The sequence below is a fragment of the Pleurodeles waltl genome, chromosome 4_1, assembly GCF_031143425.1.
Source record: "Pleurodeles waltl isolate 20211129_DDA chromosome 4_1, aPleWal1.hap1.20221129, whole genome shotgun sequence".
Taxonomy (NCBI): domain Eukaryota; kingdom Metazoa; phylum Chordata; class Amphibia; order Caudata; family Salamandridae; genus Pleurodeles; species Pleurodeles waltl.
The window spans coordinates 288,549,370-288,576,181 of record NC_090442.1 but is presented as its reverse complement, the minus strand read 5'-3'; the positions used below and the strand labels follow the sequence as shown (position 1 = coordinate 288,576,181).

Below are 26,812 nucleotides of genomic sequence, written 5' to 3'. Positions count from 1 at the left end.
AAAATACAGACAGCAACTCTTAATTAATGGGACTAGAATAGAGGGCCTGAGGGATACAGGTGCCAGTGTCACCATGGTGACAGAGAAACTGGTTTCCCCTGGCCAATACCTGACTGGAAAAACTTACACAGTCACCAACGCTGACAATCAGAGAAAAGTACATCCCATGGCAATGGTTACTTTAGAATGGGGAGGGGTCAATGGCCTGAAACAGGTGGTGGTCTCCTCAAATATCCCAGTGGACTGTCTGCTTGGAAATGACCTGGAGTCCTCAGCATGGGCTGAGGTAGAACTAAAAACCCATGCAGCAATGCTGGGCATCCCTGAACTGGTGTGTGTGAAAACAAGAGCACAATGCAAGGCACAGGGTGAACAAGTAGAGCTGGAGTCTGGAAGAATGGCCCAGCCTACCAAGAGAACAGGAAAGTCAGCTGGGAAACCAACTGCAACACAGCAAAAGAAAGGGAACCTCTCTTCTCAGGAAGAAGTTCTGCCCTCTGAGGGAACTGAGCCTTTGGAGCTTGAACCTTATCAGGTTGAGCTCTTAGGCCCAGGGGGACCCTCAAGGGAGGAGCTGTGTAAGGGACAAGAAACCTGTCCCTCTCTTGAAGGCCTTAGGCAGCAAGCTGCTGAAGAGTCCAAAGGCAAGAAAAATGGAACGCATAGGGTCTATTGGGAGGATGGACTCCTGTACACTGAGGCCAGAGACCCCAAACCTGGTGCCACTAGGAGAGTGGTAGTGCCTCAGCTGTTCAGGAAGTTCATCCTAACATTGGCCCATGACATTCCCCTTGCTGGACATTTGGGACAAACCAAGACGTGGGAGAGGTTAGTCAACCACTTCTACTGGCCCAATATGTCCAACATGGTTAAGGAGTTTTGCCTCTCCTGCCCCACCTGTCAAGCCAGTGGTAAGACAGGTGGGCATCCAAAGGCCCCCCTCATTCCACTTCCTGTGGTGGGGGTGCCCTTTGAAAGAGTGGGTGTGGACATAGTTGGTCCACTAGAACCTCCCACAGCCTCAGGAAATATGTATATCCTGGTAGTAGTGGATCATGCTACCAGGTATCCTGAAGCTATTCCCCTTAGGTCGACTACTGCCCCTGCAGTAGCCAAGGCCCTCATTGGTATCTTTACCAGAGTGGGTTTCCCTAAGGAGGTGGTGTCTGACAGAGGTACCAACTTCATGTCAGCATACCTAAAGCACATGTGGAATGAGTGTGGGGTGACTTATAAATTCACTACACCATACCATCCACAAACTAATGGCTTAGTTGAGAGATTCAACAAGACATTAAAGGGCATGATCATGGGGCTCCCAGAAAAACTCAAAAGGAGATGGGATGTCCTCTTGCCATGTCTGCTTTTCGCTTACAGAGAGGTGCCACAGATGGGAGTAGGATTCTCACCCTTTGAACTTCTGTTTGGTCATCCTGTAAGGGGACCACTTGCTCTTGTTAAAGAAGGCTGGGAGAGACCTCTCCATGAGCCTAAACAAGACCTAGTGGACTATGTACTTGGCCTTCGCTCTAGAATGGCAGAGTACATGGAAAAGGCAACCAAAAACCTTGAGGCCAGCCAACAGCTCCAGAAGTTTTGGTATGACCAAAAGGCTGCACTGGTTGAGTTCCAACCAGGGCAGAAAGTCTGGGTTCTGGAGCCTGTGGCTCCCAGGGCACTCCAGGACAAATGGAGTGGCCCTTACCCAGTGCTAGAAAGGAAGAGTCAGGTCACCTACCTGGTGGACCTGGGCACAAGCAGGAGCCCCAAGAGGGTGATCCATGTGAACCGCCTTAAGCTCTTCCATGACAGGGCTGATGTGAATCTGTTGATGGTAACAGATGAGGATCAGGAGGCAGAGAGTGAACCTCTCCCTGATCTTCTGTCATCAGACCCAAAAGATGGCACAGTAGATGGAGTGATCTACTCAGACACCCTCTCTGGCCAACAGCAAGCTGATTGTAGGAGAGTCCTACAACAGTTTCCTGAACTCTTCTCCTTAACCCCTGGTCAGACACACCTGTGTACCCATGATGTGGACACAGGAGACAGCATGCCTGTCAAGAACAAAATCTTTAGACAGTCTGACCATGTTAAGGAAAGCATCAAGGTGGAAGTCCACAAGATGCTGGAATTGGGAGTGATTGAGCGCTCTGACAGCCCCTGGGCTAGCCCAGTGGTCTTAGTCCCCAAACCTCACACCAAAGATGGAAAGAAAGAGATGAGGTTTTGTGTGGACTACAGAGGGCTCAATTCTGTCACCAAGACAGATGCTCATCCAATTCCAAGAGCTGATGAGCTCATAGACAAATTAGGTGCTGCCAAATTCCTAAGTACCTTTGACTTGACAGCAGGGTACTGGCAAATAAAAATGGCACCTGGAGCAAAAGAGAAAACAGCATTCTCCACACCTGATGGGCATTATCAGTTTACTGTTATGCCCTTTGGTTTAAAGAATGCCCCTGCCACCTTCCAAAGGTTGGTGAATCAAGTCCTTGCTGGCTTGGAGTCCTTTAGCACAGCTTATCTTGATGATATTGCTGTCTTTAGCTCCACCTGGCAGGATCACCTGGTCCACCTGAGGAAGGTTTTGAAGGCTCTGCAATCTGCAGGCCTCTCTATCAAGGCATCCAAATGCCAGATAGGGCAGGGAACTGTGGTTTACTTGGGACACCTTGTAGGTGGAGGCCAAGTTCAGCCACTCCAACCCAAGATCCAGACTATTCTGGACTGGGTAGCTCCAAAAACCCAGACTCAAGTCAGGGCATTCCTTGGCTTGACTGGGTATTACAGGAGGTTTGTGAAGGGATATGGATCCATTGTGACAGCCCTCACTGAGCTCACCTCCAAGAAAATGCCCAAGAAAGTGAACTGGACTGTGGAATGCCAACAGGCCTTTGACACCCTGAAACAGGCAATGTGCTCAGCACCAGTTCTAAAAGCTCCAGATTATTCTAAGCAGTTCATTGTGCAGACTGATGCCTCTGAACATGGGATAGGGGCAGTTTTGTCCCAAACAAATGATGATGGCCTTGACCAGCCTGTTGCTTTAATTAGCAGGAGGTTACTCCCCAGGGAGCAGCGTTGTATGCCATTGAGAGGGAGGCCTTTGCTGTGGTTTGGTCCCTGAAGAAGCTGAGACCATACCTCTTTGGGACTCACTTCCTAGTTCAAACTGACCACAGACCTCTCAAATGGCTGATGCAAATGAAAGGTGAAAATCCTAAACTGTTGAGGTGGTCCATCTCCCTACAGGGAATGGACTTTATAGTGGAACACAGACCTGGGACTGCCCATGCCAATGCAGATGGCCTTTCCAGGTTCTTCCACTTAGAAAATGAAGACTCTCTTGGGAAAGGTTAGTCTCATCCTCTTTCGTTTGGGGGGGGGTTGTGTAAGGAAATGCCTCCTTGGCATGGTTGCCCCCTGACTTTTCGCCTTTGCTGATGCTATGTTTACAATTGAAAGTGTGCTGAGGCCTGCTAACCAGGCCCCAGCACCAGTGTTCTTTCCCTAACCTGTACTTTTGTATCCACAATTGGCAGACCCTGGCATCCAGATAAGTCCCTTGTAACTGGTACTTCTAGTACCAAGGGCCCTGATGCCAAGGAAGGTCTCTAAGGGCTGCAGCATGTCTTATGCCACCCTCGAGACCTCTCACTCAGCACAGACACACTGCTTGCCAGCTTGTGTGTGCTAGTGAGGACAAAACGAGTAAGTCGACATGGCACTCCCCTCAGGGTGCCATGCCAGCCTCTCACTGCCTATGCAGTATAGGTAAGACACCCCTCTAGCAGGCCTTACAGCCCTAAGGCAGGGTGCACTATACCATAGGTGAGGGTACCAGTGCATGAGCATGGTACCCCTACAGTGTCTAAACAAAACCTTAGACATTGTAAGTGCAGGGTAGCCATAAGAGTATATGGTCTGGGAGTTTGTCAAACACGAACTCCACAGCACCATAATGGCTACACTGAAAACTGGGAAGTTTGGTATCAAACTTCTCAGCACAATAAATGCACACTGATGCCAGTGTACATTTTATTGTAAAATACACCACAGAGGGCACCTTAGAGGTGCCCCCTGAAACTTAACCAACTAGCTGTGTAGGCTGACTGGTTCCAGCAGCCTGCCACACTAGAGACATGTTGCTGGCCCCATGGGGAGAGTGCCTTTGTCACTCTGAGGCCAGTAACAAAGCCTGCACTGGGTGGAGATGCTAACACCTCCCCCAGGCAGGAGCTGTGACACCTGGCGGTGAGCCTCAAAGGCTCACCCCTTTGTCACAGCCCAGCAGGGCACTCCAGCTTAGTGGAGTTGCCCGCCCCCTCCGGCCACGGCCCCCACTTTTGGCGGCAAGGCTGGAGGGAACAAAGAAAGCAACAAGGAGGAGTCACTGGCCAGTCAGGACAGCCCCTAAGGTGTCCTGAGCTGAAGTGACTCTAACTTTTAGAAATCCTCCATCTTGCAGATGGAGGATTCCCCCAATAGGGTTAGGATTGTGACCCCCTCCCCTTGGGAGGAGGCACAAAAAGGGTGTACCCACCCTCAGGGCTAGTAGCCATTGGCTACTAACCCCCCAGACCTAAACACGCCCTTAAATTTAGTATTTAAGGGCTACCCTGAACCCTAGAAAATTAGATTCCTGCAACTACAAGAAGAAGGACTGCCCAGCTGAAACCCCTGCAGAGGAAGACCAGAAGACGACAACTGCCTTGGCTCCAGAAACTCACCGGCCTGTCTCCTGCCTTCCAAAGATCCTGCTCCAGCGACGCCTTCCAAAGGGACCAGCGACCTCGACATCCTCCGAGGACTGCCCCTGCTTCGAAAAGACAAGAAACTCCCGAGGACAGCGGACCTGCTCCAAGAAAAGCTGCAACTTTGTTTCCAGCAGCTTTAAAGAACCCTGCAAGTTCCCCGCAAGAAGCGTGAGACTTGCAACACTGCACCCGGCGACCCCGACTCGGCTGGTGGAGATCCAACACCTCAGGAGGGACCCCAGGACTACTCTGATACTGTGAGTACCAAAACCTGTCCCCCCTGAGCCCCCACAGCGCCGCCTGCAGAGGGAATCCCGAGGCTTCCCCTGACCGCGACTCTTTGAATCCTAAGTCCCGACACCTGGGAGAGACCCTGCACCCGCAGCCCCCAGGACCTGAAGGACCGGACTTTCACTGGAGGAGTGACCCCCAGGAGTCCCTCTCCCTTGACCAAGTGGAGGTTTCCCCGAGGAACCCCCCCCTTGCCTGCCTGCAGCGCTGAAGAGATCCCTAGATCTCCCATTGACTTCCATTACAAACCCGACGCTTGTTTCTGCACTGCACCCGGCCGCCCCCGCGCTGCTGAGGGTGAAATTTCTGTGTGGGCTTGTGTCCCCCCCGGTGCCCTACAAAACCCCCCTGGTCTGCCCTCCGAAGACGCGGGTACTTACCTGCAAGCAGACCGGAACCGGGGCACCCCCTTCTCTCCATTCTAGCCTATGTGATTTGGGCACCACTTTGAACTCTGCACCTGACCGGCCCTGAGCTGCTGGTGTGGTAACTTTGGGGTTGCTCTGAACCCCCAACGGTGGGCTACCTTGGACCAAGAACTAAGCCCTGTAAGTGTCTTACTTACCTGGTAAAACTAACAAATACTTACCTCCCCTAGGAACTGTGAAAATTGCACTAAGTGTCCACTTTTAAAACAGCTATTTGTGAATAACTTGAAAAGTATACATGCAATTTTGATGATTTGAAGTTCCTAAAGTACTTACCTGCAATACCTTTCGAATGAGATATTACATGTAGAATTTGAACCTGTGGTTCTTAAAATAAACTAAGAAAAGATATTTTTCTATACAAAACCTATTGGCTGGATTTGTCTCTGAGTGTGTGTACCTCATTTATTGTCTATGCGTATGTACAACAAATGCTTAACACTACTCCTTGGATAAGCCTACTGCTCGACCACACTACCACAAAATAGAGCATTAGTATTATCTATTTTTACCACTATTTTACCTCTAAGGGGAACCCTTGGACTCTGTGCATGCTATTCCTTACTTTGAAATAGCACATACAGAGCCAACTTCCTACAATGGGGCTCCCAGAAAAACTCAAAAGGAGATGGGATGTCCTCTTGCCATGTCTGCTTTTCGCTTACAGAGAGGTGCCACAGAAGGGAGTAGGATTCTCACCCTTTGAACTTCTGTTTGGTCATCCTGTAAGGGGACCACTTGCCCTTGTTAAAGAAGGCTGGGAGAGACCTCTCCATGAGCCTAAACAGGACATAGTGGACTATGTACTTGGCCTTCGCTCTAGAATGGCAGAGTACATGGAAAAGGCAACCAAAAACCTTGAGGCCAGCCAACAGCTCCAGAAGTTTTGGTATGACCAAAAGGCTGCACTGGTTGAGTTCCAACCAGGGTAGAAAGTCTGGGTTCTGGAACCTGTGGCTCCCAGGGCACTCCAGGACAAATGGAGTGGCCCTTACCCAGTGCTAGAAAGGAAGAGTCAGGTCACCTACCTGGTGGACCTGGGCACCAGCAGGAGCCCCAAGAGGGTGATCCATGTGAACCGCCTTAAGCTCTTCCATGACAGGGCTGATGTGAATCTGTTGATGGTAACAGATGAGGATCAGGAGGCAGAGAGTGAACCTCTCCCTGATCTTCTGTCATCAGACCCAAAAGATGGCACAGTAGATGGAGTGATCTACTCAGACACCCTCTCTGGCCAACAGCAAGCTGATTGTAGGAGAGTCCTACAACAGTTTCCTGAACTCTTCTCCTTAACCCCTGTTCAGACTCACCTGTGTACCCATGATGTGGACACAGGAGACAGCATGCCTGTCAAAAACCAAATCTTTAGACAGTCTGACCATGTTAAGGAAAGCATCAAGGTGGAAGTCCACAAGATGCTGGAATTGGGAGTAATTGAGCGCTCTGACAGCCCCTGGGCTAGCCCAGTGGTCTTAGTCCCCAAACCTCACACCAAAGATGGAAAGAAAGAGATGAGGTTTTGTGTGGACTACAGAGGGCTCAATTCTGTCACCAAGACAGATGCCCATCCAATTCCAAGAGCTGATGAGCTCATTGATAAATTAGGTGCTGCCAAATTTCTAAGTACTTTTGACTTGACAGCAGGGTACTGGCAAATAAAAATGGCACCTGGAGCAAAAGAAAAGACAGCATTCTCCACACCTGATGGGCATTATCAGTTTACTGTTATGCCCTTTGGTTTAAAGAATGCCCCTGCCACCTTCCAAAGGTTGGTGAATCAAGTCCTTGCTGGCTTGGAGTCCTTTAGCACAGCTTATCTTGATGATATTGCTGTCTTTAGCTCCACCTGGCAGGATCACCTGATCCACCTGAAGAAGGTTTTGAAGGCTCTGCAATCAGCAGGCCTCTCTATCAAGGCATCCAAATGCCAGATAGGGCAGGGAACTGTGGTTTACTTGGGCCATCTTGTAGGTGGAGGCCAAGTTCATCCACTCCAACCCAAGATCCAGACTATTCTGGACTGGGTAGCTCCAAAAACCCAGACTCAAGTCAGGGCATTCCTTGGCTTGACTGGGTATTACAGGAGGTTTGTGAAGGGATATGGATCCATTGTGACAGCCCTCACTGCTCTCACCTCCAAGAAAATGCCCAAGAAAGTGAACTGGACTGTGGAATGCCAACAGGCCTTTGACACCCTGAAACAAGCAATGTGCTCAGCACCAGTTCTCAAAGCTCCAGATTATTCTAAGCAGTTCATTGTGCAGACTGATGCCTCTGAACATGGGATAGGGGCAGTTTTGTCCCAAACAAATGATGATGGCCTTGACCAGCCTGTTGCTTTCATTAGCAGGAGGTTACTCCCCAGGGAGCAGCGTTGGAGTGCCATTGAGAGGGAGGCCTTTGCTGTGGTTTGGTCCCTGAAGAAGCTGAGACCATACCTCTTTGGGACTCACTTCCTAGTTCAAACTGACCACAGACCTCTCAAATGGCTGATGCAAATGAAAGGTGAAAATCCTAAACTGTTGAGGTGGTCCATCTCCCTACAGGGAATGGACTTTATAGTGGAACACAGACCTGGGACTGCCCATGCCAATGCAGATGGCCTTTCCAGGTTCTTCCACTTAGAAAATGAAGACTCTCTTGGGAAAGGTTAGTCTCATCCTCTTTCGTTTGGGGGGGGGTTGTGTAAGGAAATGCCTCCTTGGCATGGTTGCCCCCTGACTTTTTGCCTTTGCTGATGCTATGTTTACAATTGAAAGTGTGCTGAGGCCTGCTAACCAGGCCCCAGCACCAGTGTTCTTTCCCTAACCTGTACTTTTGTATCCACAATTGGCAGACCCTGGCATCCAGATAAGTCCCTTGTAACTGGTACTTCTAGTACCAAGGGCCCTGATGCCAAGGAAGGTCTCTAAGGGCTGCAGCATGTCTTATGCCACCCTGGAGACCTCTCACTCAGCACAGACACCCTGCTTGCCAGCTTGTGTGTGCTAGTGAGGACAAAACGAGTAAGTCGACATGGCACTCCCCTCAGGGTGCCATGCCAGCCTCTCACTGCCTATGCAGTATAGGTAAGACACCCCTCTAGCAGGCCTTACAGCCCTAAGGCAGGGTGCACTATACCAGAGGTGAGGGTACCAGTGCATGAGCCTGGTACCCCTACGGTGTCTAAACAAAACCTTAGACATTGTAAGTGCAGGGTAGCCATAAGAGTATATGGTCTGGGAGTTTGTCAAACACGAACCCCACAGCACCATAATGGCTACACTGAAAACTGGGAAGTTTGGTATCAAACTTCTCAGCACAATAAATGCACACTGATGCCAGTGTACATTTTATTGTAAAATACACCACAGAGGGCACCTTAGAGGTGCCCCCTGAAACTTAACCGACTATCTGTGTAGGCTGACTAGTTTTAGCAGCCTGCCACAAACCGAGACATGTTGCTGGCCCCATGGGGAGAGTGCCTTTGTCACTCTGAGGCCAGTAACAAAGCCTGCACTGGGTGGCGATGCTAACCCCTCTCCCAGGCAGGAATTGTCACACCTGGCGGTGAGCCTCAAAGGCTCACCTCCTTTGTGCCAACCCAGCAGGACACTCCAGCTAGTGGAGTTGCCCGCCCCCTCCGGCCAGGCCCCACTTTTGGCGGCAAGGCCGGAGAAAATAATGAGAAAAACAAGGAGGAGTCACTGGCCAGTCAGGACAGCCCCTAAGGTGTCCTGAGCTGAAGTGACTCTAACTTTTAGAAATCCTCCATCTTGCAGATGGAGGATTCCCCCAATAGGGTTAGGATTGTGACCCCCTCCCCTTGGGAGGAGGCACAAAGAGGGTGTACCCACCCTCAGGGCTAGTAGCCATTGGCTACTAACCCCCCAGACCTAAACACGCCCTTAAATTTAGTATTTAAGGGCTACCCTGAACCCTAGAAAATTAGATTCCTGCAACTACAAGAAGAAGGACTGCCCAGCTGAAAACCCCTGCAGCGGAAGACCAGAAGACGACAACTGCCTTGGCTCCAGAAACTCACCGGCCTGTCTCCTGCCTTCCAAAGATCCTGCTCCAGCGACGCCTTCCAAAGGGACCAGCGACCTCGACATCCTCTGAGGACTGCCCCTGCTTCGAAAAGACAAGAAACTCCCGAGGACAGCGGACCTGCTCCAAGAAAAGCTGCAACTTTGTTTCCAGCAGCTTTAAAGAACCCTGCAAGCTCCCCGCAAGAAGCGTGAGACTTGCAACACTGCACCCGGCGACCCCGACTCGGCTGGTGGCGATCCAACACCTCAGGAGGGACCCCAGGACTACTCTAAGACTGTGAGTACAAAAACCTGTCCCCCCTGAGCCCCCACAGCGCCGCCTGCAGAGGGAATCCCGAGGCTTCCCCTGACCGCGACTCTTTGAATCCTAAGTCCCGACACCTGGGAGAGACCCTGCACCCGCAGCCCCCAGGACCTGAAGGACCGGACTTTCACTGGAGAAGTGACCCCCAGGAGTCCCTCTCCCTTGCCCAAGTGGAGGTTTCCCCGAGGAACCCCCCCCTTGCCTGCCTGCAGCGCTGAAGAGATCCCTAGATCTCCCATTGACTTCCATTACAAACCCGACGCTTGTTTCTACACTGCACCCGGCCGCCCCCGCGCTGCTGAGGGTGAAATTTCTGTGTGGGCTTGTGTCCCCCCCGGTGCCCTACAAAACCCCCCTGGTCTGCCCTCCGAAGACGCGGGTACTTACCTGCAAGCAGACCGGAACCGGGGCACCCCCTTCTCTCCATTCTAGCCTATGTGTTTTGGGCACCACTTTGAACTCTGCACCTGACCGGCCCTGAGCTGCTGGTGTGGTGACTTTGGGGTTGCTCTGAACCCCCAACGGTGGGCTACCTTGGACCAAGAACTAAGCCCTGTAAGTGTCTTACTTACCTGGTAAAACTAACAAAAACTTACCTCCCCCAGGAACTGTGAAAATTGCACTGTGTCCACTTTTAAAACAGTTATTTATCAATAACTTGTAAAGTATACATGCAATTCTTATGATTTGAAGTTCCTAAAGTACTTACCTGCAATACCTTTCGAATGAGATATTACATGTAGAATTTGAACCTGTGGTTCTTAAAATAAACTAAGAAAAGATATTTTTCTATATAAAAACCTATTGGCTGGATTTGTCTCTGAGTGTGTGTACCTCATTTATTGTCTATGTGTATGTACAACAAATGCTTAACACTACTCCTTGGATAAGCCTACTGCTCGACCACACTACCACAAAATAGAGCATTAGTATTATCTCCTTTTGCCACTATCTTACCTCTAAGGGGAACCCTTGGACTCTGTGCATGCTATTCCTTACTTTGAAATAGCACATACAGAGCCAACCTCCTACAGCCCTGATGCCAGGGAAGGTCTCTAAGGGCTGCAGCATGTATTATGCCACCCTAGAGACCCCTCACCCAGCACAGACACACTGCTTACCAGCTTGTGTGTGCTAGTGAGAACTAAATGAGTAAGTCGACATGGCACTCCCCTCAGGGTGCCATGCCAGCCTCTCACTGCCTATGCAGTATAGGTAAGACACCCCTCTAGCAGGCCTTACAGCCCTAAGGCAGGGTGCACTATACCATGGGTGAGGGTACCAGTGCATGAGCACTGTGCCCCTACAGTGTCTAAGCAAAACCTTAGACATTGTAAGTGCAGGGTAGCCATAAGTGTATATGGTCTGGGAGTCTGTCTTACACGAACTCCACAGCACCATAATGGCTACACTGAAAACTGGGAAGTTTGGTATCAAACTTCTCAGCACAATAAATGCACACTGATGCCAGTGTACATTTTATTGTAAAGTACACCACAGAGGTGCCCCCTGAAACTTAACCGACGACATGTTGCTGGCCTCATGGGGAGAGTGCCTTTGTCACTCTGAGGCCAGTAACAAAGCCTGCACTGGGTGGAGATGCTAACACCTCCCCCAGGCAGGAGCTGTAACACCTGGCGGTGAGCCTCAAAGGCTCACCCCTTTGTCACAGCACCGCAGGACACTCCAGCTAGTGGAGTTGCCCGCCCCCTCTGGCCCCGGCCCCCACTTTTGGCGGCAAGGCCGGAGAAAATAATGAGAATAACAAGGAGGAGTCACTGGCCAGTCAGGACAGCCCCTAAGGTGTCCTGAGCTGAGGTGACTCTAACTTTTAGAAATCCTCCATCTTGCAGATGGAGGATTCCCCCAATAGGATTAGGGATGTGACCCCCCTCCCCTTGGGAGGAGGCACAAAGAGGGTGTCCTCACCCTCAGGGCTAGTAGCCATTGGCTACTAACCCCCCAGACCTAAACACGCCCTTAAATTTAGTATTTAAGGGCTTCCCTGAACCTAAGATTTTAGATTCCTGCAACAACAAGAAGAAGGACTGCCTAGCTGAAAACCCCTGCAGAGGAAGACCAGAAGACAACAACTGCCTTGGCTCCAGAAACTCACCGGCCTGTCTCCTGCCTTCCAAAGAACTCTGCTGCAGCGACGCCTTCCAAAGGGACCAGCGACCTCTGAATCCTCTGAGGACTGCCCTGCTTCGACGACAAGAAACTCCCGAGGACAGCGGACCTGCTCCAAAAAGACTGCAACTTTATCCAAAGGAGCAGCTTTAAAGAACCCTGCAATCTCCCCGCAAGAAGCGTGGGACTTGCAACACTGCACCCGGCGACCCCGACTCAGCTGGTGGAGAACCAACACCTCAGGGAGGACCCCCGGACTACTCTACGACTGTGAGTACCAAAACCTGTCCCCCCTGAGCCCCCACAGCGCCGCCTGCAGAGGGAATCCCGAGGCTTCCCCTGACCGCGACTCTCTGAAACCTAAGTCCCGACGCCTGGAAAAGACCCTGCACCCGCAGCCCCCAGGACCTGAAGGACCGGACTTTCACTGCAGAAGTGACCCCCAGGAGTCCCTCTCCCTTGCCCAAGTGGAGGTTTCCCCGAGGAAGTCCCCCCTTGCCTGCCTGCAGCGCTGAAGAGGTCCCTTGATCTCTCATTGACTTCCATTGCGAACCCGACGCTTGTTCTAACACTGCACCCGGCCGCCCCCGCGCTGCTGAGGGTGAAATTTCTGTGTGGGCTTGTGTCCCCCCCCCGGTGCCCTACAAAACCCCCCTGGTCTGCCCCCCGAAGACGCGGGTACTTACCTGCTGGCAGACTGGAACCGGGGCACCCCCTTCTCTCCATTGGAGCCTATGCGTTTTGGGCACCACTTTGAACTCTGCACCTGACCGGCCCTGAGCTGCTGGTGTGGTAACTTTGGGGTTGCTCTGAACCCCCAACGGTGGGCTACCTTGGACCAAGAACTGAACCCTGTAAGTGTCGTACTTACCTGGTAAAACTAACAAAAACTTACCTCCCCCAGGAACTGTGAGAATTGCACTAAGTGTCCACTTTTAAAATAGCTATTTGTGAATAACTAGAAAAGTATACATGCAATTGAAATGATTCAAAGTTCCTAATGTACTTACCTGCAATACCTTTCAAACAAGATATTACATGTTACATTTGAACCTGTGGTTCTTAAAATAAACTAAGAAAAGATATTTTTCTATACAAAACCTATTGGCTGGATTTGTCTCTGAGTGTGTGTACCTCATTTATTGTCTGTGTGTAACAATACCCTCGGATAAGCCTACTGCTCCACCACGCTACCACAAAATAGAGCATTAGTATTATCTAATTTTGCCACTATCAACCTCTAAGGGGAATCCTTGAACTCTGTGCTCACTATCTCTCACTTTGAGATAGTTTATACAGAGCAAACTTCCTACACCACCCCTAAGGTGTCAAGAGCTGAGGTGACCCCACTTCCTGCAGAATCCTCCATCTTGGTTTGGAGGATAGGGACCAATAGGGTTAGGATTGTGTCTCCCTCCCCAAAGGGAGTGGACACAAGAAGGGTGTAGCCACCCTCCGGTACAGTAGCCATTGGCTACTGCCCTCTGACCCCTGTAACGCCCCTAAATCCATGATTTGCTGCCTTCCCTAAACCTAAGTCGTCAGATTCCTGGTGCCCTCACAAGAAGGACTGCATAGCAGAAACCCCTGTAGAGGACAACACAAACTGACTTGGCCCCAGCCCTACCGGCCTGTCTCCTGCTTCAGAGAACCTGTACAAAGAAAGTGATGCATCCATCAGAACTAGCGACCTTTGCCAAGCTTCAGAGGACTGCCCTGCACCACAGAGGACAGAGAACTCCAGAGGTCACCGGCCCTGTTCACAAAGAATCAACAACCAAGAGACTCCAGAGCCTCCACTGTATCCGTGAATCCTGACTACCCTGCATCTGACGCCTTTGGCTGGTGACCAGGTGGCCCAACCAGCTGGAGAGTCCCCTGGCGATTGTGAGCTAGTGCCCACCCTGGATTGACCACTCCATGACGACGCCTGCAGAGGGAATCCCAAGGACTCCCCTGACCGCGAAAACTCCAGACTAAGATATTGAACGCCTAAAAGACCACTGCAGCCACAGCTCCCAGGCCTTGGAAAATCCGACCTCCTGTGCAGCTACTTTCAGTAGGCGGTCCTCCTCCATGTTCAGTCTGTGATTTTGTCCAGGCCTATCCCTGAACCTCGCCTGTAGCATCTGAGTGACCCCATGGGGCCAGCATTAGAAACCCACTGCCTTGTTTGCACCCGTCCACACCAGTGCTGCTGAGGGTGCGTTATTTGGTGCCTATTTGTGGCCTCCCCAGTGGGCTTCTAAACCCCCCAGGTCCGTGCTCTAAAAGCCGGGGTACTTACCTGAAGGCTGGCCTGATTACTTGTGCCCCCAGTCTCCATAGGAGCCCATGTTAAATTTGCCTCAACTTTGACCTCTGCACCTGGCCGGCCCTATATTGCTGGTGGTTGGTGCTTGGGGATAACTTGAACCCCAACCCGTGGTCTTCCTAACCCCCTGGATACTGGAACTGTAAGTCAAGTACTTACCTGTAAATAGTACTAACTTTTCCCCCAAGGAACTGTTTTTGAAAATTGCACTTTTAATACAGAAAATTGCCAGTATTTCGGAAACTGTATTACTTATTGATTTCAGACAAAGTACTATTGGTATATGTGTGAAATACGAATCTATTGAACTACTTAACTGCAACTTGAATCTTGTGGTTCTAGAAATAAATTAAGAAAATATATTTTTTTTTCCTAAAAACCATTGGTCTAGAGTTAGGCCATTGATTGTGTGCTTCCTCTCGCTTGTGTATGTACAATAAAAGCTTTGCACTACCGTCTGAAAAGCGTATCTGCTCGACGACACTACCAGAAAAGAGCATTAGTATTACCTACTTGAGCCTTTGTTAAGCCTCTGGGCTTAACCCTTGGACTCTGTGCATACTATCTCATTTTGATGTAGTATATAGTATATACAGAGGCAGCTTCCTACACTTTTACTGTCCGAGTTTCTTGATTTAGGGTGCTGGATAAATGATGAATTTTGACGCCTCGCCAGCAGAGCTTCACTATGGCGCGGTCATCTTGCAGTGGGCTCTCTGGCCATGTTTCGTTTACTTTAGTATTTGTTAATTTATGCAGATCTCTTGGTGGCATAGTTAGAGGGTAAAATGTGCCTGTTGGCTAATGAAAGAGGGTGATAAACATCCACTTTGAGAGAGTCTGTGTTTGCCCCACAGTGAAATGTTCGCAAATCACATTTCTCAGGTTTTTTAATGGTTCCAGTATCCTATACAAGAAATGTTCTACCAAACAGGGTAGTGGGTGAAAGGTTGCACTTTCGGTCAATGTTCTCTACAGTCGTCTACTTAATAAACACCCCCAATCCCAATCCCATTCCCAATCCCTCAGTAGAAATATCACCCCCTCAGTGGGGTAGGGAATCTCTCAATAGATATACCCACTTCAAAGCACTGATTAGCAGTAGTTTTGTATTACTTGAATACGATTGTTTTTATATATAATTGCAGCCGTTTGTAGTTTGATTACTTGAAAGCTATTCATTTAGTTTAGTGAATACCAAGACTAAAAATATTTTTTTTTAAAAGCTGCACAGGGCTATTTTTGTCAGTTGAGTTTTATGTTAACATATGGGGGTTTTCTGTAAAGAGGAAATAGTTTCAGATCTGTGATGGAGAGTTAAGATTATTTGTAATGTTTTTGTTAATTAAGAATTTGTTGCATTGTGGAAGTGATATTAGGTGGCATCACACCTTTTCAATGTCAGCAGAGACATAATTTTCAATTGACTAATTTATTGTATATACTCAGAAAGAAATTTGTCTTTTAGCTTTTCCGAAAGAGCTCAAAAGGAATGTACCAGCGCTTGATGCTGTTGTTACACCAGATGATGTGCGGTACTTTACAAATGAGACTGATGACATTACCAATTTGGAAGCAAGTGTGCTTGAAAAACCTTATGATGTTCAGCTGTGGCTCAAACTGGCTTATAGGTATCTGAATCAAACGGATGGGTAAGTGTTGTGCATATAGGTATGTGTATGTATGCATATATATTTATATGAATGTGTTTATGTACACGTGTGAATGTGTATATGTTCTTTCATAATACATTTTTCAACAAGTGTATTTGGTCTTCTAAATTTGTAGTTCATTGTTATGCAAATGTGCCCTTATTATATGGTCTTCAACTTGTAAAATGAACTTGAATAGGATAGTAACCAGTTGAAATACAGTTTTGTACTAAAAATGTTAGTCTTTCCCCTCCATGGTTTTGAGACCCTATCATTCTTCCATTGTAGGGTGTTCTCCACTCAACATATCATAGTTATCTTTGTCAACATCACCCTTGTCAACCTGAAGCCAAAAGTATAGCTCACTTTTGTGTAGGTACTTCCTATCAAACATGGCCTTAAATATTTTCTGGTACTCCTTTAGGGTGACTCCCACTGACTCCCCCTGATAACAAGGTATTTGTGCCCCTAAATGAGTTTACCTTCATCAGGTTTAGAACATGTAGGAAGTTGGCTCTGTATGCACTATTTCAAAGTAAGGAATAGTATGCACAGAGTCCAAGGGTTCCCCTTAGAGGTAAGATAGTGGCAAAAAGAGATAATACTAATGCTCTATTTTGTGGTAGTGTGGTCGAGCAGTAGGCTTACCCAAGGAGTAGTGTTAAGCATTTGTTGTACATACACATAGACAATAAATGAGGTACACACACTCAGAGACAAATCCAGCCAATAGGTTTTGTTATAGAAAAATATCTTTTCTTAGTTTATTTTAAGAACCACAGGTTCAAATTCTACATGTAATATCTCATTCGAAAGGTATTGCAGGTAAGTACTTTAGGAACTTCAAATCATCAAAATTGCATGTATACTTTTCAAGTTATTCACAAATAGCTGTTTTAAAAGTGGACACAGTGCAATTTTCACAGTTCCTAGGGGAGGTAAGTATTTGTTAGGTTAACCAGGTAAGTAAGACACTTACAGGGCTTAGTTCTTGGTCCAAGGTAGCCCACCGTTGGGGGTTCAGAGCAACCCCAAAGTCACCACACCAGCAGCTCAGGGCCGGTCAGGTGCAGAGTTCAAAGTGGTGCCCAAAACACATAGGCTAGAATGGAGAGAAGGGGGTGCCCCGGTTCCGGTCTGCTTGCAGGTAAGTACCCGCGTCTTCGGAGGGCAGACCAGGGGGGTTTTGTAGGGCACCGGGGGGGACACAAGTCCACACAGAAATTTCAACCTCAGCAGCGCGGGGGCGGCCGGGTGCAGTGTAGAAACAAGCGTCGGGTTTTCAATGTTAGTCTATGAGAGATCTCGGGATCTCTTCAGCGCTGCAGGCAGGCAAGGGGGGGATTCCTCGGGGAAACCTCCACTTGGGCAAGGGAGAGGGACTCCTGGGGGTCACTTCTCCAGTGAAAGTCCGGTCCTTCAGGTCCTGGGGGCTGCGGGTGCAGGGTCTCTCCCAGGCGTCGGGACTTTAGGTTCAAAGAGTCGCGGTCAGGGGAAGCCTCGGGATTCCCTCTGCAGGCGGCGCTGTGGGGGCTCAGGGGGGACAGGTTTTGGTACTCACAGTATCAGAGTAGTCCTGGGGTCCCTCCTGAGGTGTTGGATCGCCACCAGCCGAGTCGGGGTCGCCGGGTGCAGTGTTGCAAGTCTCACGCTTCTTGCGGGGAGCTTGCAGGGTTCTTTAAAGTTGCTGGAAACAAAGTTGCAGCTTTTCTTGGAGCAGGTCCGCTGTCCTCGGGAGTTTCTTGTCTTTTCGAAGCAGGGGCAGTCCTCAGAGGATGTCGAGGTCGCTGGTCCCTTTGGAAGGCGTCGCTGGAGCAGGATCTTTGGAAGGCAGGAGACAGGCCGGTGAGTTTCTGGAGCCAAGGCAGTTGTCGTCTTCTGGTCTTCCGCTGCAGGGGTTTTCAGCTGGGCAGTCCTTCTTCTTGTAGTTGCAGGAATCTAATTTTCTAGGGTTCAGGGTAGCCCTTAAATACTAAATTTAAGGGCGTGTTTAGGTCTGGGGGGTTAGTAGCCAATGGCTACTAGCCCTGAGGGTGGGTACACCCTCTTTGTGCCTCCTCCCAAGGGGAGGGGGTCACAATCCTAACCCTATTGGGGGAATCCTCCATCTGCAAGATGGAGGATTTCTAAAAGTTAGAGTCACTTCAGCTCAGGACACCTTAGGGGCTGTCCTGACTGGCCAGTGACTCCTCCTTGTTTTTCTCATTATTTTCTCCGGCCTTGCCGCCAAAAGTGGGGCCTGGCCGGAGGGGGCGGGCAACTCCACTAGCTGGAGTGTCCTGCTGGGTTGGCACAAAGGAGGTGAGCCTTTGAGGCTCACCGCCAGGTGTGACAATTCCTGCCTGGGGGAGGTGTTAGCATCTCCACCCAGTGCAGGCTTTGTTACTGGCCTCAGAGTGACAAAGGCACTCTCCCCATGGGGCCAGCAACATGTCTCGGTTTGTGGCAGGCTGCTAAAACTAGTCAGCCTACACAGATAGTCGGTTAAGTTTCAGGGGGCACCTCTAAGGTGCCCTCTGGGGTGTATTTTACAATAAAATGTACACTGGCATCAGTGTGCATTTATCGTGCTGAGAAGTTTGATACCAAACTTCCCAGTTTTCAGTGTAGCCATTATGGTGCTGTGGAGTTCGTGTAAAACAGACTCCCAGACCATATACTCTTATGGCTACCCTGCACTTACAATGTCTAAGGTTTTGCTTAGACACTGTAGGGGTACAGTGCTCATGCACTGGTACCCTCACCTATGGTATAGTGCACCCTGCCTTAGGGCTGTAAGGCCTGCTAGAGGGGTGTCTTACCTATACTGCATAGGCAGTAAGAGGCTGGCATGGCACCCTGAGGGGAGTGCCATGTCGACTTACTCATTTTGTTCTCACCAGCACACACAGGCTTGTAAGCAGTGTGTCTGTGCTGAGTGAGGGGTCTCTAGGGTGGCATAATACATGCTACAGCCCTTAGAGACCTTCCCTGGCATCAGGGCCCTTGGTACCAGAGGTACCAGTTACAAGGGACTTATCTGGATGCCAGGGTGTGCCAATTGTGGAAACAATGGTACATTTTAGGTGAAAGAACACTGGTGCTGGGGCCTGGTTAGCAGGGTCCCAGCACACTTCTCAGTCAAGTCAGCATCAGTATCAGGCAAAAAGTGGGGGGTAACTGCAACAGGGAGCCATTTCTTTACAGAACATAAATATAAAAAATGTTTGTGAGATGCATATTGTACTGAAGGATGGGTGAATAGTGAGGTTAATTTGGAACTGATATTTATATTGTAGAATTGACCATTCCCTTTGTGTCAAACAGGTGGTGTCTGTTTCATTCACATCAGTGTGCACTTAGTTCATGTGCTCACCTACTAAATCCAGTCTACCTGGTGGGCAAGAGAAGAAGTAGCAAACACAACAAGAGCAAGTGGGTGCCACCTACCATTTTTTTCTGTGACTTGCCTCTGTGTATTTCAGATCTCTTCTGAATCTCTTAATTTTTTAAAGGCCCCTCACCCATCTAGTTAGTGGCATGCTTCATCATATGGTTCCTACCCTGGGTGCCTACCTCCTCCGAGGTGTGCTACAACACCTGATTTCAGTGGAACAGGTTGTTCTTAATGGTCAGTGCACTTAGTTAGTGGGTGGTGCATTAGGAACAAGGTGATTTAAAATTGTATGCAGGGTACTCAGAATGAAGTTAAATTTCACAGTGGTGAAGTATTCACACTAATGCTCTTTTAAGTAGTAATGACTTTCAATTGATAAAGTACATATACTGCATACGGGTATTTACAGAAGGATCTCAGGGTTCCCCTTTAGGTCGTATGGTGCTAGGGGGACAAGGTTACAAGAACCACCTGCAGTTCACTTTTACCTGCCCTGAGGCGTCTGGGTGCAGAAGTGCTGGTCGGGTGCCTTGCACATTGCACGGTTGGCAAAGGGCAGGGAGAGAGAGTCACTTCAAAATAGACTGCAGAAGGGGGACTTTAGCACAAGTGAGAGAGCTCCTAATTGGGGGGGAGGGGGTGTCAGTTCGTGAGGATCCTGGGAGCAAGGAGGCATAGTCGGTTTGTGGATCCAAGCCGGGGAGCTCTGGTGCAGTGGGTTTTGGTCAGCTGGTTCTGTGCATGAAAGGCTCTCGCAGTGCTTGGCTAGACCTGCATAGGGGGAATAAAAACAGGCCACTCTCGTGGGCAACCTTGTAGATTCAGTTGTCCCTCGGGTACAGGTTGTCTTTGTGGCGGTGTGGACCAAGCCTTTGTTGTGGCAAAAGCTCAGGTGTCCCAGGTATTGGTGCTGTGAAGTTCCCGAAGGGGGCAGCGTCTCAAGTGTTGGTACAAGCGTTGGGGTTAGTCTTTTGGTCACACAACAACCTCCTCCTGGAATGTTGTTCCCTGATTGGGCTGATAGCTAGCAAAATGTAGGACTGGACAGGTGCGGTCAGTTCCTGCAGATGGAGGGAAGTAGCTTCCCCATTTTAAGGCATATGCTGGCTAGTTGGCGAAGTGCTGGCAGCCCTCTGAGGCTTTTGGAAGATGTACAGCTGCAGGACGAGTCTGGTCCAGGCAATTGTTGAAACCTGCAACCAGCGACGCATCTGTCAGGGACCAGCGACCTCTGAAGCCTCAGAGGACTGCCCTGGACTGAAGGACAGCGGCCCTCTTCAAAACCAGCTACTTCTTTGCAACAAAGAAGCAACTTCCAAAGACTGCACATTTCCCGCCGGAAGCATGAGACTTCTCACTCTGCACCCAACGCCCCCGGCTCGAGATTCAGAGAACCAACACCTCAGGGAGGACTCCCCGGCGTCTGCGAGCACATGAGTAACCAGAGATGACCCCCCTGAGCCCCCACAGTAATGCCTGCAGAGAGAATCCAGAGGCTCCCCCTGACCGCGACTGCCTGTAACAAGGGACCCGATGCCTGGAACCAACACTGCACCCGCAGCCCCCAGGACCTGAAGGAACCGAACTTCAGCGCAGGAGTGACCGCCAGGCGATCCTCTATTGTTTTATACCTGAAATCCGACGCCTGCTTTGCACACTGCACCCGGCCACCCCTGTGCCGATGAGGGTGTGTTTTGTGTGCCTACTTGTGTGTCGCACCCCCACCCCCCAGTGCTCTACAAAACCCCCGTGGTCTGCCCCCGAGGATGCCGTACTTACCTGCTGACGGCCTGGAACCGGAGCACCCCACTTCTCCATAGGCGCCTTTGTGTTTTGGGCACCTTTTTGACCTCTGCACCTGACCGGCCCTGAGCTGCTGGTGTGGTAACTTTGGGGTTGCCTTGATCTCCTAACAGTGGACTGCCTATGCCCCAGAACTGAGGCTTGTAAGTGTTTTACTTACCTCCTAATCTAACCTTTACTTACCTCACCCAGGAACTGTTGATTTTTGCACTGTGTCCACTTTGAAAATAGCTTATTGTTATTTTTACAAAGACTGTACATGATATTGATTTGATTCAAAGTTCCTAAAGTATCTAAGTGAAGTACCTTGTAATTAAAGCGTTTACTGCAAATCTTGAACCTATGGTTCTTAAAATAAACTAAGCAAATATACTTTTCTATATAAAAACCTATTGCCCTGGAGTAAATCTTTGAGTGTGTTTTCCTCATTTATTGCCTGTGTGTACAACAAATGCTCAACACTACCCTCTGATAAGCCTACTGCTCGACCACACTACCACAAAACAGAGCATTAGAATTATCAAATTTTGCCACTATCAACCTCTAAGGGGAACCCTTGGACTCTGTGCACACTATTTCTTACTTTTAAATAGTATATACAGAGCCAACTTCCTACAGTAGTGCAAAGCATTTGTTGTACACAAACAAGTAATAGAAGAAACACACACTTAATGACTTAACTCCAGACCAATAGGATTTTATATAGAAAAATCTTTTTGTTACTTTATTGCTACATCCAGAAGATTCCGTTCAGATATAAATACTGCTGCAGGTAAGTACTTAACGTAGACATCAATGTAACTTTGTGTTCGGTGGCATGTGTAGCTGCAGATACACATGCTGTGCATAGTCCGCCGTCTAGTGTTGGGTCGGAGTGTTACAAGTTGTTTTTCTTTGAAGAAGTCTTTTCGAGTCACGAGACCGAGGGACTCCTCCCACTTCGGTTCCATTGCGCATGGGCGTCGACTCCATCTTAGATTGTTTTTTTTCCGCCATCGGGTTCGGACGTGTTCCTTTTCGCTCCGTGTTTCGGGTCAGAAAGTTAGTCGGAATCAACGGAAAATTTGTCGGTATTGTTTACTTCGGTATCGGGATAGTTAGGGCAAATCGACACCGAGCCTTAAAGAGCTCCGGTAACCCTTCGGGGTATTTTCGATCCCCCGTCGGGGCCTGGTCGGCCCGACCGCGTGCAACATCGAGACTGATGGAACGGACCCCGTTCCGATTCTGTCCTAAATGTCACAGTAAATATCCTTATACAGACCAACATTTGGTCTGTAACTTGTGCCTGTCCCCCGAGCACAAGGAAGAGTCGTGTGAGGCCTGTCGCGCGTTTCGGTCGAGAAAAACGCTCAGGGACCGAAGAGCCAGGAGGTTGCAGATGGCTTCCACGCCGACAGGACAACAAGGGTTCGAGGAGGAGGAAGAAGAAGAAACTTTCTCCATCCGCGAATCGGATTCCGAAGAATTCGACGTCGACGAGCAACCAACCGTGAGTAAGACGTCGAAAGAAAGATCACACGAGAAAACAGACAAAGCCCAGGGGACGCCACTGCCAACAGGCCATGGCATAACCCATAAAGTAGGTGACCGTCCATCGGCACCGAAAAAGGGTGAGCTGGTGCCGAAGTCGTCGGACTCAGAGAGAGGTCAAGACACCGAAAAAGAGAAAGATCTCGTCGGAGCCGAAAACAACTAAAGACACGGTTTCGGTGCCAAAACACCCGGCAACCGAACCAAAAACCAGTTCCTACTCAGAGGAACAATCACTGTCCTCCCAACTAAAAAGACACAGATTTGAGGAGGAATTACAAACTACAGAGGTAGATCACACGCAAAAGTGGATCTTTATCCAAAGGGGTACAGGGAAAATCAGCACTCTTCCCCCAATCAGAAGGAAAAGGAAACTTGACTTCCAGCAACAAGACAAGCCACCACAAGCAAAGGTGGTAAAGAGGGTAACTCCACCACCCTCTCCACCACAGTCAACTCATGTATCACCGGAACAGACTCCAACACAATCACCAGCTCATACCACCATGAGCCAGGGTGATCAGGCAGCATGGGACCTCTATGATGCTCCAGTATCAGACAATAGTCCAGAGTCGTACCCAACTAAACCCTCACCACCTGAGGACAGTACAGCATATGCACAGGTGGTAGCTAGGGCAGCCGAATTTCATAATGTATCTCTACATTCGGAGCCTATTGAGGATGACTTCCTAACACCCTGTCCTCCACCCACAGCCATTATCAAAGCCTTCCCATGCTCCCGGGAATGCTAAGGCACGCTAAACGGATTTTCAAGGAGCCTGTTAAAAGCAGAGCAATAACTCCAAGGGTGGAGAAAAAATACAAGGCACCGCCCACAGACCCTGCTTTTATTACATCACAACTGACACCAGATTCAGTAGTCGTAGGAGCAGCTCGTAAAAGAGCCAACTCGCAGACATCAGGCGACGCACCACCTCCGGACAAGGAGAGCCGCAAGTTTGATGCAGCTGGGAAAAGGGTTGCAGCACAAGCTGCACATCAGTGGCGCATCGCCAACTCGCAAGCACTCCTAGCGCGATACGACAGGGCCCATTGGGACGAGATGCAGCATCTCATCGAGCACCTCCCCAAAGAATTCCAGAAACGAGCGAAACAAGTGGTTGAAGAGGGGCAAAATATCTCCAACAACCAAATACGTTCTTCTATGGATGCAGCAGATACAGCTGCAAGAACAATAAATACTGCTGTGACAATAAGGAGGCACGCATGGCTGCGCACATCTGGCTTCAAACCTGAGATACAACAGGCAGTGCTCAATATGCCGTTCAATGAACAGCAATTGTTTGGCCCAGAAGTGGACACTGCAATTGAAAAATTAAAGAAGGACACTGACACAGCCAAAGCCATGGGCGCACTCTATTCCCCGCAGGGCAGAGGCACATTTGGCACATTTCGCAAAACAACTTTCAGAGGAGGGTTTCGAGGTCAAGCCACAGAAGCCAGCACCTCACAAACAAGACCACCTACCTACCAGGGACAATATCAAAGGGGTGGCTTTCGAGGCCAATACAGAGGGGGCCAATTCCCAAGAAACCGGGGAAAGTTTCAGGGTCCCAAAACCCCTCAAAATAAACAGTGACTCACAGGTCACACAACCCCTTCACACAACACCAGTGGGGGGAAGACTAAGCCAGTTCCACAAATCATGGGAGGAAATAACAACAGACACTTGAGTCTTAGCAATTATCCAACATGGTTATTGCATAGAATTTCTCCAACTCCCTCCAAATGTCCCACCGAAAACACACAATGTCAAAACAGCATATAGACCTTCTAGGACTAGAAGTTCAAGCATTACTGCAAAAAGACGCAATAGAATTAGTACCAAAAACACAAAAGAACACAGGAGTTTACTCACTGTACTTTCTAATACCGAAAAAAGACAAAAGTCTGAGACCAATATTAGATCTCAGAACACTAAACACCTACATCAAATCAGACCACTTTCACATGGTCACGTTACAAGACGTAATACCACTACTGAAACAGCAAGACTACATGACAACGTTAGATCTAAAAGACGCGTATTTCCATATACCGATACATCCCTCGCACAGGAAATACCTAAGGTTCGTATTCAAAGGAATACATTACCAATTCAAAGTGTTGCCATTCGGAAGAACAACAGCACCAAGAGTCTTTACAAAATGTCTAGCAGTAGTAGCTGCACATATCAGGAGGCAGCAAATACACGTGTTCCCGTACCTAGACGATTGGTTAATCAAAACCAACTCGCTAACAAAGTGTTCACACCACACAGATTATGTTATACAAACCCTTTACAAACTGGGTTTCTCCATCAACTATGCAAAGTCACACCTTTTGCCGTGTCAAACACAGCAATACTTAGGAGCGACAATCAACACAACAAAAGGGATAGCCACTCCAAGTCCACAAAGGGTTCAAAATTTTCACAAGGTGATACAAGCTATGTATCCAACACAAAAGATACACGCAAAGATGGTATTAAAACTCCTAGGCATGATGTCCTCATGCATAGCCATTGTCCCAAACGCAAGATTGCACATGCGGCCCTTACAACAGTGCCTAGCATCACAATGGCCACATGCACAGGGTCAACTTCTAGATCTGGTGTTGATAGACCGCCAAACATACATCTCGCTTCTATGGTGGAACAGTACAAATTTAAACAAAGGGCGGCCTTTCCAAGACCCAGTGCCACAATACGTGATAACAACAGATGCTTCCATGACAGGGTGGGGAGCACACCTCAATCAACACAGCATCCAAGGACAATGGGACGTACATCAAAGAAAGTTTCATATAAATCACCTAGAATTGTTAGCAGTATTTCTAGCGTTGAAAGCATTCCAACCAATGATAACCCACAAATACATTCTTGTCAAAACAGACATGACGACAATGTATTATTTAAACAAACAGGGGGGGAACACACTCGACACAGTTGTGTCTCCTAACACAAAAAATATGGCATTGGGCAATTCACAACCACATTCGCCTAATAGCACAGTTTATTCCAGGGATCCAGAACCAGCTAGCAGACAATCTCTCTCGGGATCACCAACAGGTCCACGAATGGGAAATTCACCCCCAAATCCTGAACACTTACTTCCAAATTTGGGGAACACCTCAAATAGATCTATTTGCAACAAGAGAAAACGCAAAATGCCAAAACTTCGCATCCATGTACCCACACCGGCAATCTCAAGGCAATGCTCTATGGATGAATTGGTCAGGGATATTTGCGTACGCTTTTCCCCCTCTCCCTCTCCTTCCATATCTAGTAAACAGATTGAGTCAAAACAAACTCAAACTCATACTAATAGCACCAACATGGGCAAGACAACCTTGGTATACCACACTACTAGACCTGTCAGTAGTACCTCATGTCAAACTACCCAACAGGCCAGATCTGTTAACACAACACAAACAGATCAGGCATCCAAACCCAGCATCGCTGAATCTAGCAATTTGGCTCCTGAAATCCTAGAATTTGGACACTTGAACCTCACACAAGAGTGTATGGAGGTCATAAAACAAGCTAGAAGACCATCCACTAGACACTGCTATGCAAGTAAATGGAAAAGATTTGTTTGTTACTGCCATAATAATCAAGTCCAACCATTGCATGCATCTCCAAAAGATGTAGTAGCATATTTACTACATCTACAAAAAACAAATCTAGCTTTTAATTCCATAAAAATACATCTCGCAGCAATATCTGCTTACCTGCAGATTACTCATTCAACTTCCCTATTTAGAATACCTGTCATTAAAGCGTTTATGGAGGGCCTAAAGAGAATTATACCACCAAGGACACCACCTGTTCCTTCATGGAACCTCAACATTGTCTTGACAAGGCTCATGGGTCCACCTTTCGAACCCATGCATTCTTGTGAAATGCAATACTTAACGTGGAAAGTTGCATTTCTCATTGCCATCACATCTCTAAGAAGAGTAAGTGAAATACAGGCGTTTACCATACAAGAACCATTTATTCAAATACACAAAAATAAGGTCGTTCTATGAACAAATCCAAAATTCTTACCAAAGGTTATCTCACCGTTCCACTTAAACCAAACAGTGGAATTACCAGTGTTCTTCCCACAGCCAGATTCAATAGCTGAAAGAGCACTACAACAAGAGAGCGCTAATGTACTACATTGACAGGACAAAAGAAATTAGGA

The 26,812-nt window shown here is 48.6% G+C and overlaps 1 protein-coding gene across 1 annotated transcript in view; it reads left to right on the top strand.

Moving 5' to 3' along the window:
* Positions 1–26,812, top strand: part of ZFC3H1 (zinc finger C3H1-type containing) — a 715,283-nt gene that overhangs the window by 356,245 nt on the left and 332,226 nt on the right. Inside the window, exon 21 of the mRNA XM_069228345.1 lies at positions 15,727–15,910. Within this exon, the coding sequence (XP_069084446.1) occupies positions 15,727–15,910 (184 nt within the window). The remainder of the gene's footprint in view (positions 1–15,726; positions 15,911–26,812) is intronic.